Consider the following 16,155-nt stretch of genomic DNA (forward strand, 5'->3'; position numbering starts at 1 on the left):
ACGATGTAATCAAGCGGGCAAAAATATTCGTTCCCTTTCGTTTTCAATGTTACTTTCACCAAATATTAAGATAACACAGCTACGACGTATGTAGTAGAAACGATATAGTTTGTACAATAGATACTGTATATATTAGATACTAACTGAGTTACGTTACGGCTAAATGTATGATTGTGGAGTTTTGTCAAATGTTTACCATTAGCTTAGTATAGCACTCAACCAATACTGTCAGATGTTTATGTTGATAATTTTCTTCCGCAGTTGCCTAAGCTGAACGAAATATTAGTTTCTAATGCATGCCTGATATTAACTAACTCCCAACAGCCAAAAACGTGTACAAAATGATCGTTGTCGTACATGAAGAAAACTAATAAATTATTGAAAATTATTGACGAAAAAAGCTAGCACGATCTGCACTGATATGGCGTTAATATAATGACTGCCGAGTCGATTTTGCCAAAATTTAATAAAAATGCATAGCTTTAGGATCGAGGCGGCGAAAAATAATAACTATACTTGTCGATGACGCTTGTTGAATGTATACCGGTTACTAGTAATCCACAAATGTCAAATGGAAGTTTTTCTAACAGTTGTAAGTATCTTGTGCGTCGGGTTTTGGCTCGTGGCTTCCGTTCATTTAATCAGTGCTACGTACCTAAAACATATTTCAGTGGACTTGTGATTATACCGACTCCGCCGGCAGACTTATAATTTTTCGACTTTTGTTAGTGATTAACTGTTTGATTTACGCTTTCCCATACTGGTAAAGAATGTATTCTTGATTTAACGTTCATATCATGACGATGCTTTGGTATAATATTTTTTAAAAGTAACAAGAATAACTAAGAAAATCCAAGTTGATGTACGTTGACAGACGGGTAACCTATCAGCTTTTTTCCCAAAATCAAGACGTCGCCAAAAGGTGTAGTGGACTGCAGATTTCAAAAATTCCAGTTTATAATTGACTATTGTGTATACCATAAGGGTTTTGAAACTGGATTGCGTCACACAAAGGCATCCATTTTTGCGTTTTCGCGGAAAGAAGTTGTGCTCTGACTGAGAGCATATTATTATAATTTGGGATCCGACGATTGTTTCGAATTATAAATGTCTACAAGTTTAATTAAAAGCATGAGACAGACAGCTACTCACCATCAGTAGCTATTGAGGTGGGCGACATCAGCGATGAAGTACGAATACCACTTATAGCACTACTTCTACTTATTGTTGTTATAAGTAGCTGATATTACAGTATATGTTTGCCCAGCACCAGTTTAGTTAACTGTTAACAAGTTAATTTTGACTGTAATCAGTCAACACTAACACTCATTTAATACGCGTATGTTTCTTAATCATTCTTGTTGTTTTCCGATCTTTTCTAATTTCTGAGCCGGTAGTAAGTGCACTGTGCAATTACATTTCTTGATGCTTTGAATCGACTTTGGAAACAACAACTACCACATTCAATGGTAGCGTCAAAAACTTTTTTTTAATTACGGGTCAGTTCCACTGCATTATGGTCAGCAATAACGGGAACAGTGCTCTAATCAGTTACAACCTGCAAGTAAAACGAACAACAGAATGGTATAATTTAACCTATAACAATTTAACCTATACACAATCGTTACTCATGACATTACCGCCCGCTTTCCAGTTCAAAACAAAATTACTCGCTATTTTAATGTTAGTATTCAAATGGATGAGTTGTGATTATCGGCGCGGTTCCGATCCCTGTGATCGGATTCCTTGCCGTAATACTGCGCAGTTCTGGCAGATCATTGTTCCTTTTCCGGATGCTCCTGCAGGCGCATCTCCGCTACGACTTCGCTTAGCTAAAAAACACACCACTTTACATTCTCGGTGAAGAAGCAAACTGCGCCAACAGTTGTAAGGTCACGTGGGCTGGCGGCTCTTGTTCAATCAGAATGCCTTAATATAAATAAGCTCTGACCAATAAAGTTCTGGTTATACAAACTTTGTACCGCAAAAGCACGATTTAAGGTGGTTTTATCACTTTTATGAACTCGTAAATCGCAACCACATTTCCCCGTTTTTGGGGTAAGTATTTTTTGTAGTAAAAATATAAGAATAACCAAATTTCGTACGTACCATATCCATCATAGCTTCGTTCTTGATTATCTGGAAGCACATGAAAACAAAGTGTCTTTTAACTAAAATAAAGTACGTAGGGGAAAATAGGGCCGGCTGTAATAAAACTTCTATTACGTAAATAATATCTATTCTAAATGTGAAATGACACCATTGCATACCAGGAAGTTCTTTTCTTTTTTCAGTTCTTCTACCATGTTTTGCAAAGATATAATTACGCTGCGGTCCGAGGATGCGCTTATATCATTTGCTGTGCGCGGCACTTGCGTTGTTTGCGAGCGGTCCCGAATTGCCACCGAGATATTCGGGTTTCGATCAGCGGCTTCTTCTTCCGTTGACGTCTGATGCCACTCGTGATCGGAAAAGACGAAATTCATATTTCCCAATCTCAGTGTCGGCGTGTTCGCCTCCATTTCAATGTCCCGCTGGAATCTCTCGCCGTAGTTTGCGATCACCGTTAGAGCAGTTGGCCGACGAACTGGCAACGATTTCGGGGAAGCTCCAATTCCCAGAGCAGATCCGAGTTTGAAAGCCGCAAGGTTAGTCAAAGGCATATTCGGGATGATTTGTGGTCTTTCAATTGGTAATACGAACGGTTCGTTTGGGCGGTTGAACTTCGTGGTATTAAAGTAGTGGTCCAACCAGAACCGTTATACAGTTTACGAGTATATACCCAAATATTCGTATATATATACGTAAATGCCTGTTTTATCCAAAAAGCATGCGGATATGCGAAAAACTATGCTTTTCCCACTGAAACAGAAATATCATAAATTTCTGAGCCACGATGTATCCCACGGTCCTCCGATGAACAGTCCAAGTCCAGCACATATTGTACTTCATGATACATCGTAACATACAGTTATAATTCTTTATACTGAAGTACTCGTAATTATTAAAGCTGCTTTAGTCTTCGGCTACCTTTACGGCGTGCGGCACGCCGGTACCTGCCTGCACATGCAGTGGTATAAATTCTAAAGGTTATTGATTGCAGCATGCAGACTGTCATCTGGTTATCGACGGAGTCCACATCAAATCGATGATGCTGACAGGAATTTAGAGCCAACTAACTAAGTATGTATTTCTGGAATACTTCATCACGGCCACAAGACTGCGCGCGCTCACTGCAGCCATTTTACAATATTAATTAATGCAACCGCATTTCTGCATTTTCTTGTTTCGTGTCACCTTTTAGTTTCATAGTTCTGGTTCCCGAGAACGGCAGGAGCGAAGAAGCATCGTCGCTTAGATTCTGAAAATCTAAAAGAATATGAAATTAATAGCCGATAGACGATGTGAACTGTACCTGTACAGTCTTGCAGTAACACATGTAATGACTGCGAGCAAGAAAGGAACAGCAACTAGTGAATAAAGCTCACCACTGACTTCGCTTCCGGTAAGTAAATTTGCACCTACAGAGTGACCTACTCCATCAAAAGAGTCGCTCTAATAAGAATGGTGCGTTTTTATTTCAAACTTTACTTGTACACGTTTTAAGAACATAAATAAGAATTAAATTTATTGAGTACCAATCCGGTCATGTTCTCCGGTGTTTATGCAATGTACGTACGTACAAGTATAATCTGTGGCTCACTGCGAAATCTCATATGATAGATCAGGAAATCACGAACAAATCATAACGCCTGTTTTGTTGGACAGCCGAAAAAAAACTACCCCAAGCGTCAAGAGCACATTTAAAAGGGAAACAACTAGGAACACGGAAAAAATAAGCGGACCAGGTCAGGGGCTTAGCGAACGAGCTACTGCCTGCCCAGATCTGTGAAAGCCCAAAATACTGAACAAATCTACAGAATCACGAATTGTGTAAAACGGCCGGTATATAACCACGTGTCAGAAACCAATTGGGATAATCAGAAAAACTGGCTCGGAACGAATCAAAACACACTCTGCAGAAAACATTCCCCTCGACGTCCAAACTCTTCTCGAGTGCATTCTCGCGCCAGTTTCACCCGAATACAGCACCACAGTTTGAGCAACGACGTTGGCGGGTCGCTAGACAGCACAAGATGCCCAGGGGGAAAAGAAAAATCGCACACAAAATTCCGGAGCAGGTGTACTAAAAAAACAGATGCTATAACATGGTGAAAAGTAACATTTATGCACAGATCTGGGAATACTGGGATGATTCGGCAGACGACAGAACAAAATAAATGATAATATGTACCACTCAAGAAAAGGTAAGCAACAACTTTGACACATTGGTAAACGAGCTCTCAGATGACTGCTGTAAACAAGTCTAGGATCCTTACAATATACGTACGTGATCATCGAGCACCCCAACACGGCATGCTGGACATCCACCAATAATGGCAATTTCCGGCTGGGGCACCGATCCAGCTGCGCCATACCCCTCATCTTCACTGTTGACGTATCCAGCTGGGAGGCCAGATTGATAACCTGCCGCAAAAAATGCGTTTTATTATTAAAGGCGCCTTGCCTATATCATTAAGTGTTGCTGTTGAAAAGATACATTTTTCCTTATATACATTCTCTTACGAAATACAGCAAGCTCGTTATTACTGTCAAAGGATCAACAACTACTTTAAATTATGCGCAGTTTCGCAATAATTCATCGCAAAATGCTAGATCCAGCATAAGCTAATGCCCTCCTGCATCGTTATTAATACTTCAAATTACGCTTGCGCTAGAAACAATTTTTTTCTGGAGTTATAAATTTGCACCTGTAGTGTAATCATTGTTGCCCCCTCCTGCAGGAAGCGAGGGATGGTTCAGGAGTGGCGTATAAGCAGCAGTGCCCTGACTGTTTCCATACTTATCACCCATACTCCAGGAGAGGATAATTTAATTGGTTATTTCCTTTCCCTGCCTCCTCTCAAGCTGTGGCGAGTTGGTGCGATCGCGGATGAAGAAACTTGTGCGTTACCAGAGCAGTTTTGCATAAAATGTCGCGTACTACCACCAACAACCTCAATCTGAAATTAAAAAGCGTCTTGTTAACAGGTAAAACCAAAAACAGCTTAGTGATTCAGGTATGGGTGCATTTAGTAGTCTGTACTGTTAGTTTGTTAGCAAGGTAGTGGACAAGATAAAAGCTATAAACGATTGATACTGTTGCACTACTGTACATTGTAACGGAAGAACATTAAGAACAGCATCAATACTTGTACTTCTATTCATCGAGGCACCGAATATTACTCCTTTCTCATTTCTGTACAGTGTCCAGCTACCAATAAACCACACAAATAAAAGTTGCTTAACATTATTCGTTGTCACATGATTATGGGCCTATGGCATTTGAGTAGACGACTACCATGAAGAACCGAGAAAGTTCATTCATGATCCTAAGATCCTTCGAAAAACCGTTCCTAACCATAAGTGATAAGTTGGAGAACTTTCCTTCCGTCTTTTAGACCAGCAGATCAAAATGACAAGTACCTATCGAACTCGAAAGAAACTGTCACTCACAGACCATATCACTCCATAGAGTGGTCCGATCGTCCGGGACTAGATGCGAAAAAGTAAAACAATCTGTTACAATAATTAAAATAGTAAAATCGGGGTTTTTCTACTAAACTAGGCTTGTATTCCAATCTGGGAAAATTCTACGTAAATTGCAAATTTGCAATCGATTCTCGTAAAGGGTTTGTGTCGGCCACCCGAAGCGGTAACCGTTTTCGCATAATGGCTCACAATCCGGTTACATCCAGCAAGTACAGATATTTATGTGGTAACAATTGTTACTTACAATTACAATATAATAACTAAGCTTCGAGATTTATTGTTTCAATTTGTCACAGTTATACGCCGTTCATATGGTAGTACTTTTATTGATAACAAAATCACGGCAAAGCTGCCAAGACGAACAACATCGGGCACTAATCATTCTCTAATTAAAAGCTAAAAAACGTCCTCGTTGTCTCTCGTATCATTAAATGTTCCGAGGACAGACACTGCACTTCCGCGTTGTATCTCAATACTGATTCTCTGGCGCAAAAACTCTCCCGAACGTGGATTACCGCTACATTCGCAAATTAAATCTTCCTTGACAACTCCTTAAAAAAATTCTTTGTTAGCGGTCCAAAGGTTCCCGTAGTTTCAAAAGCCAGGGGTTGTATTATGTAACGATCCGCAAGTCCATCATACTTCCGTAACTTCTGATTCTCTCATACTTCCGCTGCGCTTCCTGGAACACTAGATGTATGGCCTATGTATACGTAGGTTTGGGCGAAAGTATCGGCAACAGTGACATCCCACACTAAAGGTTTCCCATTTCGCCAAGGAAAAGCAGTAACTCCGTCCGGCCTCTTGCCATCTCCTTTATCTAGTCCCGGTGGTTCAAGCGTCGACGGCACTCTGGCGGCTCTTTTTGTTGCTGCGTTCAACACGGCATGAGTACCGTGTCTTCCTTTTGCCATGGCCAGCTTACACACCAGACCGTGGTGGCCGAGACTGTCCACTGTGGCTCCGCAGCGATATAATAACTAGTACTTAATACTTTAATTACTTATAACTACCCTAGGTACTTTAGTGTTTATTAAATATACATAGACTATTGTTTTGATTTTTCTAGCTCCATCCTTTTTTTGCAAGTAGCACAGCGCATTAATTTAGCCAAAATTTGCGAGGCCCAACGCTGCCGCGGTCAATTATTCTGCATGTCGCGGTACTCACGGTAAGGTGTCACAAAAGTAAGTTTTGGTTTTGCCAGGTTTGTATGATCATGAGTGCGACTGTACGAGTATGGCAGCAAGAGCAATGCTTACTTACTACAATATTTAATATTTACAATAGTATCTGGATCTATGTAAATGTACGGTAACTTTATTCAGTAAGCTTAAAAATACTGTGCCCTGCTGTTAGTACTTGTAGTTAAAGTTGTTTCACGATATCATAAAGGCAAAATTACTGCCGGGGTATGGTCATGAGCGGCACAAAGTACGACCTTATTTGTTATAAACTAGCGAAATTTCTGAGCGCGATGCAGAATTAATTATTTAGAGAGTATAGATATAATGATATAGATATATAGTATCGCAATGAGTAAATTGTGAACTGTGATGAGACACGAAGGCTGCAGTGAAATTCACACGTGCACTGTAACGAATAACATGTCGGACTTAAAATGAGAAGGCTTTGACAGTCTATCTGTAGTGACTTCCGGTGCGTAGTCCAGAGCGGAGGCGCAACCGGTAGAAAACTCTGAACAAAGTTTTCAAACAGTTGTGGACTAAATGCAGTAGTAATCACGGGGTTTAATGTTAATCTGTCATTAATGATTGTAATATTGTTGTCTTGTGCTTTTTATGCAGTTCTGCGTACTTGAATTTTTTTCGAAAATATTGCACTTTAATTATAATATATTGTTAAGGGAGCAACGAAGAGCGGTGATGCCATTGCCCGGTGAGTCCTGACAATGGAAATGCTGTAGAAGTTCTCATGCTCGATTTGCTCGAACAGAATTGAGTTACAAATTTACAAGATCACGAAAAAGAAGAGAGTTGTAGGCAATTTCCTATCGTAACTGACTTGTGCTCTGTACTTTACTGCGTTATAACTTAATTAACTTTTGGGAAAGTATCGACCGATCAGTCCTAAACGCTGCAGTTTTACGAGAATCAAAAAGTGCTTTAATAAATACATTTAATGTATTTAATAAAATAAAGGCAAATAAAAACGTCGAAATTTTTCAAAAAGTTTTTGAAAAATTTCGACGTTTTATAATTCTTGTATTTAATAGGATTTGTTGTTTTTAAATGGGAATGGGTTGGTTAAATGTTGGCTAGAGAAGGGATTCATAAATATACACCAAAGCTGAAAAGAAATAGTCTCTTTTACTAAAGGATTAGGATAGTCTTTATAATTAATTTAGCGTGATTGATTCAGTTCATACGTACAGTGACGTACTTTATGTGTGCTGCTACAGTCCAGGGGTGCAAAAACTTATTTACAGATATGTATTTATTTAATTCACTAGTTACCCTACGTGTAAACAGTGCGTACATGTTGTACTGGTGACCTGCAGAGACAAACTCCAAAAAATACAGCCGTACTTTGCAACTGCTTTATGCGGTTAAGGGCACTTCTAGAAAAGAAATGCGATTAAACCCTTGAGAAAATTATACGAGGACTAGAGTAGTCTTTTTAACTTAGTACGCGGTGTGCACCACTGTCCGCTGCCCATGGCCAAAGTATGTAAGTACTGTAACAGAATAACGAGCACATCTTTAAGTCTTTAAAACTTGTAAATAATAAACTACAGCAGCGTGTCAGTGGAATAAACCTGTAAATAACAAACCAAAGTTGTGTATAAATTTTGTTAATTTCTTCCAGGATAGGAAAAAGGTGCTACTTATCGACCCGGTGCGGTTCTTATTATGCTCCCAGTTTGCCACACAAGCATAAAAATATATAGAATGTGATGTTTTGATATCACGGCTAAATGGCAGACGTTGCAGAATTAAACGGTGTCCCAAAAAACAAACTTGTTTCCAAGTATCGTGTATTCGTACCGTACATATTTTTACGTGTGGTATTTCTATCAACGCTAACCTCTGTCTAAATACAAATCAGCTGTTTCTCTTTGCGTCCTCTTCTGGTCGATGCGAAAGTCTAGAATCGTGTTCCCACGTTGATTCCATTGTGAGAATGTCATACGTGGTTTTGGTTGGGCGGGCAAATACGCAATCGGCAAGCCCCATTGGTTTAAATGCATTGCACTATGACGTCCTATCGTCTATAAACAGCACAGACAGATTTTCAGTCATACAGCACTTGAATACTCCTATCGATTTTTTCCGCTGTCGGTCTGTCTGCCAGTCTGACTCCGTTCCATGTTTTACATAACAGTCGCTCATTCAACAAACTCAACCAGCTTTTTATAGTAAAGTCTAAAGATCTGCCATTCGATGCATCTGCGCGAAGCTTTTTTCAGTTCAGGCCGTCCCTCGATTTCGCAGCTTCGCTTATGGATAGTTAGTAGCTTTGCCAGCCATAATTTTATTATATTTTACCGATTGCGCCACCATTGTAGTGTACTTGCATTAATTAAAATAAGCTTGCTAGTTTGTGTTTGCTCTTCGTACTTTTTGCATTTTACTGAAACTGCGGCACCGCTTACTACATACTTACCTGCCTACCATCTGAGTCTCCCCAGTAACCGGCCTTGTTATCGGTTTCATCTGATTGGTATGTGGTGTTTACAATCACACTGCCAATGAGCGATAAAATTCCCAGAGTGAACTGACTCTGTATGTATTGAGGATCAGCAATAATTATTCAAAATAATTGATTTGATTCTGGATTTATCATTCAAGTCTTTTTTTCTTCGGTCTTTCGAAACGTCCAGTCAGTAATATCGCTGCTGTATTTTTAGTTAGATTTAGTTGTCATCCATCAGACAAAAACTGTAGCCGTGCAGTTTGGATTATCAGTCTCCTTTCGTGTGGCTCGCATCAATCAGGCTGGTTCTCAGCTGGTCGATTGAGTTTTTCCTCTTACAATTAGATTTGAAACTGCCTATCGATCCTTCTGCGACCCCGGCTTGTATTAGATCCCGATTACAAGTACCATATTATTTGGAGCGAAATTATTCAACGATACGGCAGAGCGGTAGCTTTTGGTTATGGCAAACCTGTTTGGATATATGGATATTTTTCGAGAAATGCAGCTGATTGCAGAGACCGGACTGATTTCTCGTTGTCCAACATTCTGCGATCAATATGTCCAGGTAAAATTAAATGTGACTGCATTTGAAAACTCATTAATTCTGTTTGCATGCAAATGATCAAATCACGAGAAAATAATTCTCTAATAATTTTAGCTTTATTGTTTTGTAAAGTTGTTGTGGATTTGCTCATTTGCAGTTCTTTTCTCGGCTTTGGTTTTGTGAGTATAATCATTATAATTTCGAAAATATTTCTATCAATTATACTATAATTGATAGAAATATTTTCGAAAGTTTTGTCCATTGGACGTTGGGGTTGCAATAGCTACCGCTTTAAGATTTTTCCCATCTTCTGCAATTTGACTGCAGTACTCGCACAGATTACCCATTACCGGAATAAAATATAAGATTATTTATTACGGACGATCGTCTAACAAACAAGTGTAGTGCTGCAGTATAGTATTAATCTGGTTTATCTTTATTAAGTGGTTTCTGTACTCAAGTTTCAATTGCGGATCGCCGCGTTTAGCGTTTTGCGCGAATGTTGTCTCTTGCATACCGGTCGCTGCTGCAGAATTTCAGTGCCAGAAGGCAGACTTTTATCGCTTTTTCGCAATTTATTATTGCGGTAGCTTCTAAGGATCGATACCGACGATACGAACATATCGTACTAGCTGCTAAAATGTTCTGCTAGTGTTGGGACCGTGTCCATTCATTTCGGCCACCATTCATTTCGGCTACCATTCATTTCGGCTATCATAGATCCGGTTACCGCGTTCGATTTTCTTAGGTTTTTTCAGGTTTCTTAGGTCATTCTTAGGTTTCTTAGGTTATTCTTGTTTCTTAGGTTATTCTTGTGTTTTAGGTTATTCTTAGGTTTCTTAGATTTCTTAAATTTTTCTGAATGCACATTGCTTGAAAACCTTGGCTAACCTTACAATAGAGTCATAGACTCTATTGTAAGGTTAGGATGCCACTGCTAAGGATGCCAGTGCCTGGTTGTTTGCATTGCCGGTCGCCAGCCTTGGCACACTGTTGGACGATGCCGGTCTGCGGATCGCTGTTGCTTTGCGGATGGGGGCGCCTATTTGTAAAGAGCATAAATGTCGGTGTGGTGAAATGGTTGATACATGCGGCTTACATGGATTGTCGTGCGTCAAAAGCCAAGGAAGGTTCAGGAGGCATGCGAGTCTGAATAGCGTGATTCAGCGTAGCCTGGGATCAGCAAAGGTGCCGTCAATCTTGGAGCCTCCCGGACTGTGCAGACTGGACGGGAAGCGGCCAGACGGCTTATCACTCTTCCCATGGAGAAATGGCCTCCCTCTGATATGGGATGTAACAGTTTGTGACACATTCGCTACTTCGTATATAGCTGGCTGTTCAGAAGCAGCGGGATCGGCTGCTGAAGACGCGGAAGTGCGGAAGCGGAACCTATATTCCGAACTCACTGATCGGCATTTTTTCCAGCCAGTGGCACTCGAAACTATGGGAAGTTGTAGCGAAAGTACCCACCAGTTCATCAATGAAGTCGGCCGGCGTATCAAAGAACAAACGGGAGAAGCGCGCGCTGTTCATTATTTGTGGCAACGTATAAGTGTGGAAATTCAGCGCGGAAACGCGGCTTCTGTCCTGGGGACGGTCGGGTGTTCTCGAGAGTTAGAAGAGTTATTTTTCTTGTTCTGATTATTGGGTATTTAAAGTTTTAACGTAAATGGCATTGGCTTGTACAAGTTGATAATAAAAAGTCACAGCATTTGCTAGGCTCGATGGAAGCGCTGGACAAACTAAACGAAATTTTTATGTTATAGTTTGCGTGTCTTTTCCAATAATTTGTGTATTGCATTTTGATTTGACCAATAAAGTCATAGACTCATAGACTACATGTAAGCTAAAAATCGAACGCGATATCCAAATCTATGATAGCCGAAATGAATGGCAGCCGAAATGAATGGTAGCCGAAATGAATGGTGGCCGATATGATAGGGTGCCGTTGGGACTGGGTTTCGTGAGTGAATGAGTCGGAGAATGCCGTATTTAAGGCAACATATCCGACGTAAGAGCTTGTTGCCAAGATACCGACGTCAGTACGCTCTCTTATGATTCACTTGGTGCATTATGTACCGCTACTTGCTGTAGTTTATCGATTTAAAAACCAAGCTACAGTAAGTATACTGTACACTACACAGCCGCCTGTGACCGTGTGACAAGTTATGTTTTTTAATTTAAAAAAAGACTGTGCATAAAAAATTTTTGAAGCTAAATGAAAGGCAATGAGTACTACGAAAAGTACTTGCGTGAATCAGGCAAACTGTAAACACGATGCTGTGATTTAGTTACAGTACAGTACTTAATCAATTTACTACGTACGCTGTGTTGTACGTGTTCTTGTGTGTGCACTGTACACCTATGTACTGGTGGTCAGTTCGAGCTAATCATATTATTATTACGAATGTTGCCAATCTCGAAGTCTTTTTTACGGATCGCTTTGCATTTGCATTTTTTTTCACAAAAAAACTGCTGCACAGCGTGCATACTATATCGGTTATCCTAAAAATACATTTTAGTGTTTAACTTTTATGGTACGGATACACAGTTGCAAATTTTTATGTTATCGAATTTTGTTATTTTTTACGCAGAAAAATCCGTGTTCAAATCGCGACTGACAATTCAGACTGCTTATAAAATAATTTTTTAACTGTTCTTGAATTCTCAGCCTTTCATTCTTTACAGACAGGTTTGGCGTTGGAAGTATTTCTGAAGAAGGAGCGCAAAAGTATTGATTTGAGTGTGGGATTGGACAGTGATGGCGAATACAGCGATGTCTTCAGCTCTAGCAGTTCGTCAAATATGTGTTCGGACCCGCCCAGCCGAGCTTCATCGCCGAGCCTGTTCAGTCCCGTTGATTCGCTTGATGGTGGATTTTCTGGTGCTTCGTCCCGAAAACATGGGGATCCCAAACGGAAGCTCATGCATCAATTCAGTCACAACTCAAGCGATAGTGGCATATCGCCGCCATATTCCCCTGACGGGCTGTCTGCTCGTCACCAAAGCGAGTCTTCCTCGTGAGTGCTTCTTCTGTACGACCGATATGAATGTAACGATATTTCATATGAATACAACCTATAGGTATACCTTTCTTCGGTATGTAGTTACGCGAATTTAATTTGGTTTCCACAGCTTACAATACATGTCTGAATTTTGCTCTCAACTTCTGACAGTAGAAAGTCTGATCCCGCAGTTAAATAATATGTGTAATTTGTAAATGATTTGCTGAAACTTTTTTGTAAAGTGTAAGTACGTTATGTGTCACTTGGTTCATCCAGTTCGAACTTCTGAATATAGTTGTATACTTTTAACTTTTGTAGTAAGTAGGTATTAATATGCACTATTTCCGTATTTCGAACACAGTCTTGAATCGAGTTTTAAACTTTCACTGTTTGGCAAAATGATGGGCGCAGTGGTGCTGGAAAAGCCAAGTAGAGCGAAAGAAAGTGAACTATGCTCTAGCTGGCACATTATGGCATAAGTAGCAAGTATTTTAAGTAACACCAGTGCCGGTTGGATTATTATTTTTAAACTTGGCACCTGTTCACAAAGTTTGGTTCCTTTCAGACTGGCTTTCAGACTCACTTGCCTTTCGTGGTCATTAGGCTGATCGCTGTTACGGAGTTATTATGTATTAGCTGCGATACGGACGCCGGGTTGATTTTTTAGGTTCAAAGTTATACGAGTTTATTTGTATCCTCTGTGAATACCTGGAAATTCATAAAACGAGCTGTGAAAACAAGATAGTTGCCGGTTTTATCGATCAACGGCGATAAGTCTGGGTCGTACTCTACTGTCTGATTTCGCGAAGCACGCTATAAACATATTAACAAATCTGTCTTGCGGCATCTGTGTACGTACAAATCTATACTTTTATACTACAGTGCCGTACTGTACTTGTGAGTGGACCATGTGAGAAGATGCAAATGGCTGTTGTATGGAAATAGAGTACATTAGCTCCTAAAATTCGGATTACTTTTATGATATACAAACTACGGTTTTAAATCCGATTGTTAATAAGCGTTGCAAAGAAACATTTTATAAGCTTCTGGTAGCATAGATATTGGTTAATAAATGGTGGACCATTTATGTACAGTATTAGTAACAAGTTTTTGGTGGAAGATTTGATTTGATTGGGGCCCTTTTAGTTGTTTCCATTTATAATCTATCATTTTTCAGTTTTAACAATGGACCGCCTTCTCCTGGATCGTCCAGTCGTTCGCGATCGAGCAGTCCAGAAGACGGAACGCGCCGACGCATACACCGTTGCCATTTTCATGGGTGCAACAAGATTTATACCAAGAGTAGCCATTTGAAAGCTCACAATCGCACTCACACAGGTCAGTCGGCGCAACTAGGTACGACGAACACCTTCCCTTACAAACCCAAAATTTACAGCTGCACTGTCTGGGCTATAAAGCCGGATTTTGTTGATTCCTTCAGGTGAAAAACCATACAAATGCTCATGGGACGGCTGTGATTGGAGATTCGCACGATCAGATGAGCTGACGCGACATTACCGCAAGCACACCGGTAAGCAAGAATGTTCGACGCGGAGGTCTAATAAAAAAACAGACAAGACTATTCATTCAGACACAGAATAGAACTGCCTCAAGGTGTTTCTCAATGCTGAATTGTTTGCTTTACCATATTGCATAACCAGTCAGCTGATTTGTGGCGAAGTTTTCTGCGCTATTAGCTTCTAGCAAGCCTTGATCTGGGCCCCCCTGTTTCATTATGAATTCAGTTCGAATTTTACTTAACGAATCCTGCGAAAAAAAGGAGCAATTCGTTTTTTTCGATAGGTGACTTCGCTTTAGTGGAGCAGACTATTGGTAGTTACGCTTTATTGATAACCGTGTCGAAAACTGGAGAGTCTGCACATGGTCATCATAAGATTTGTTTTTTACTGCGGTGCACTTCACCGCTTAGGAAGGCATTGTACTGGTGCAGAAGCAGATAAGTCAATCAGAGTAATCACGACCGTTTTCGGAAGTCGCAAACAAAATAGTGAAGAAGCTGTATTCATTTCCAGGTTGTTTTGTAACGAGCATTAAAAAAGCTGGTTGTCATTGCTAACAACGAACATGTCGTTAAGATCTTCATAAAACGTAGCGGCCTGATACAACAATTACGGTACGGTGCTACCGTGCTAGCACTGACAACAGTTTCAGCAAGCACTTTCCCTGTAAGTACTGCGCGTGAAGTAACCCTGCTCGACAACATTGTTGTTGTTAGAACTTACTTGTTTGCACAAGGTTGTTTTTTCTAGCATATGAAAACTTTTGTAATGAAATAACTGAAAGGACGTATCACGCTTTGTGGCTCACACGGATTTTTTTTCAGGCGCAAAACCATTTAAATGCAATCATTGCGATCGGTGTTTTTCTCGTTCGGATCATTTGGCTCTACATATGAAAAGACATCCACCATTGCCTTCTGCCAAACTCTGATAGGCCAACCAGATAGTCGAGTAATATCAGGAAGTGATACCTGTCGAAAGAGGATAATGGTGCGATGAACACTGTTGATGACGGTATCTTGTTGGACTGGAGCGGTATTAATTCTACCTATCCCAAATATATGCAGAATCCGGTGGTGCTTGCGGTGCCGTTGTGTTGTTTTCCGTCGTGTTTTGCTTCTGGTCCGCGCTGGACTGTTTGGAGTGCTCGTGGTGAATTATGGTCCCAGCTAGCAAACAAATTATACTGCCTGACAAAAGTATAATTTCGTGCCCATCACACCTTATAAAGCCAAAGTTTAGAAAACCTAAATCCAAAAACGCACCCAAAAGATTTACCGTTGCAAAGTTTATTTGTGAATTGAATTTTTGGTAACTGTACGTTAATGATTGTCTCTTGTTCTTTGTAGCGGTATTGTTTGGTTTTGTTTCCTCTCATCTGACATATTGGCCTTTGTATATTTATTTTCGTTTGTTGTGGTATGACGATGGATTTGATTTTTGTGTGACTACTTAATTTATCATGGATGGGTCGTGCGTGCATTTGTTGTGATGTGATCGTCTTCGTGGGATTGTTGATTATGTATCAGCACTGTTGTCAATGGAAAAGTGGTCTCGTTGAAAGTATCGGCACATAATCCCGGTGAAGGTTTTGTTGTTGCGTTGTAAAATGACTGCGATTGAGAGTTTACAAAATTAAGTGAACGTGTGCTGTGTGTACCTGCAATAAATGATGCAGCTGGTTGGCTTTCACGAATGGAGTACCTAATGTGGTTTATTTATTGGTGTAAGTGTACACTGTTGTTGCGAATACACAATAAAGGTTTCGTGTGCCAATGTGATCATGCAATAAATTCAAATGGTAATGCCATTACGCAGCGGATTATTAATTGCG

General features: G+C 40.2%; 3 protein-coding genes across 11 annotated transcripts; 1 reads left to right on the forward strand and 2 right to left on the reverse strand.

The window, feature by feature from the left end:
- Window positions 1-1,505: 1,505 nt before the first annotated feature.
- On the reverse strand, window positions 1,506-3,365 carry LOC129586301 (protein chibby homolog 1-like). Of its 2 annotated transcripts, none has more exons than XM_055479437.1 (3): window positions 2,328-3,365; window positions 2,110-2,139; window positions 1,506-1,832 (listed from the first exon to the last, which is right to left on the reverse strand). In XM_055479437.1, exons 1-3 carry the CDS (start codon window positions 2,661-2,663, stop codon window positions 1,776-1,778), a joined length of 423 nt encoding a protein of 140 aa, XP_055335412.1. In that variant the 5' UTR covers window positions 2,664-3,365; the 3' UTR covers window positions 1,506-1,775. The 2 variants fall into 2 exon arrangements, with proteins under 2 accessions (XP_055335412.1, XP_055335411.1); XM_055479436.1 differs by having other exon boundaries at window positions 2,271-3,365.
- Window positions 3,366-3,743: 378 nt separating this feature from the next.
- LOC129586294 (brain protein I3-like) lies at window positions 3,744-5,716 on the reverse strand. 4 transcript variants are annotated; one of them, XM_055479427.1, is made up of 4 exons: window positions 5,557-5,716; window positions 4,812-5,063; window positions 4,391-4,527; window positions 3,744-4,186 (listed from the first exon to the last, which is right to left on the reverse strand). In XM_055479427.1, exons 2-4 carry the CDS (start codon window positions 4,912-4,914, stop codon window positions 4,076-4,078), a joined length of 351 nt encoding a protein of 116 aa, XP_055335402.1. In that variant the 5' UTR covers window positions 4,915-5,063; window positions 5,557-5,716; the 3' UTR covers window positions 3,744-4,075. The 4 variants fall into 4 exon arrangements, with proteins under 4 accessions (XP_055335402.1, XP_055335405.1, XP_055335403.1 ...); XM_055479430.1 differs by having other exon boundaries at window positions 5,561-5,711; XM_055479428.1 differs by having other exon boundaries at window positions 5,527-5,697.
- A 1,091-nt stretch (window positions 5,717-6,807) lies between these two features.
- LOC129586316 (Krueppel-like factor 6) lies at window positions 6,808-16,007 on the forward strand. Of its 5 annotated transcripts, none has more exons than XM_055479468.1 (6): window positions 6,808-7,491; window positions 9,464-9,817; window positions 12,485-12,816; window positions 13,979-14,157; window positions 14,243-14,332; window positions 15,146-16,007. In XM_055479468.1, exons 2-6 carry the CDS (start codon window positions 9,713-9,715, stop codon window positions 15,250-15,252), a joined length of 813 nt encoding a protein of 270 aa, XP_055335443.1. In that variant the 5' UTR covers window positions 6,808-7,491; window positions 9,464-9,712; the 3' UTR covers window positions 15,253-16,007. The 5 variants fall into 5 exon arrangements, with proteins under 5 accessions (XP_055335443.1, XP_055335441.1, XP_055335442.1 ...); XM_055479466.1 differs by lacking the exon at window positions 6,808-7,491 and adding an exon at window positions 7,522-9,338; XM_055479467.1 differs by lacking the exon at window positions 6,808-7,491 and adding an exon at window positions 7,522-9,276.
- The last annotated feature ends 148 nt before the right edge of the window (window positions 16,008-16,155 follow it).

The sequence above is a fragment of the Paramacrobiotus metropolitanus genome, unplaced genomic scaffold (genome assembly GCF_019649055.1).
Source record: "Paramacrobiotus metropolitanus isolate TYO unplaced genomic scaffold, Prichtersi_v1.0 Parri_scaffold0000020, whole genome shotgun sequence".
Lineage (NCBI taxonomy): Eukaryota > Metazoa > Tardigrada > Eutardigrada > Parachela > Macrobiotidae > Paramacrobiotus > Paramacrobiotus metropolitanus.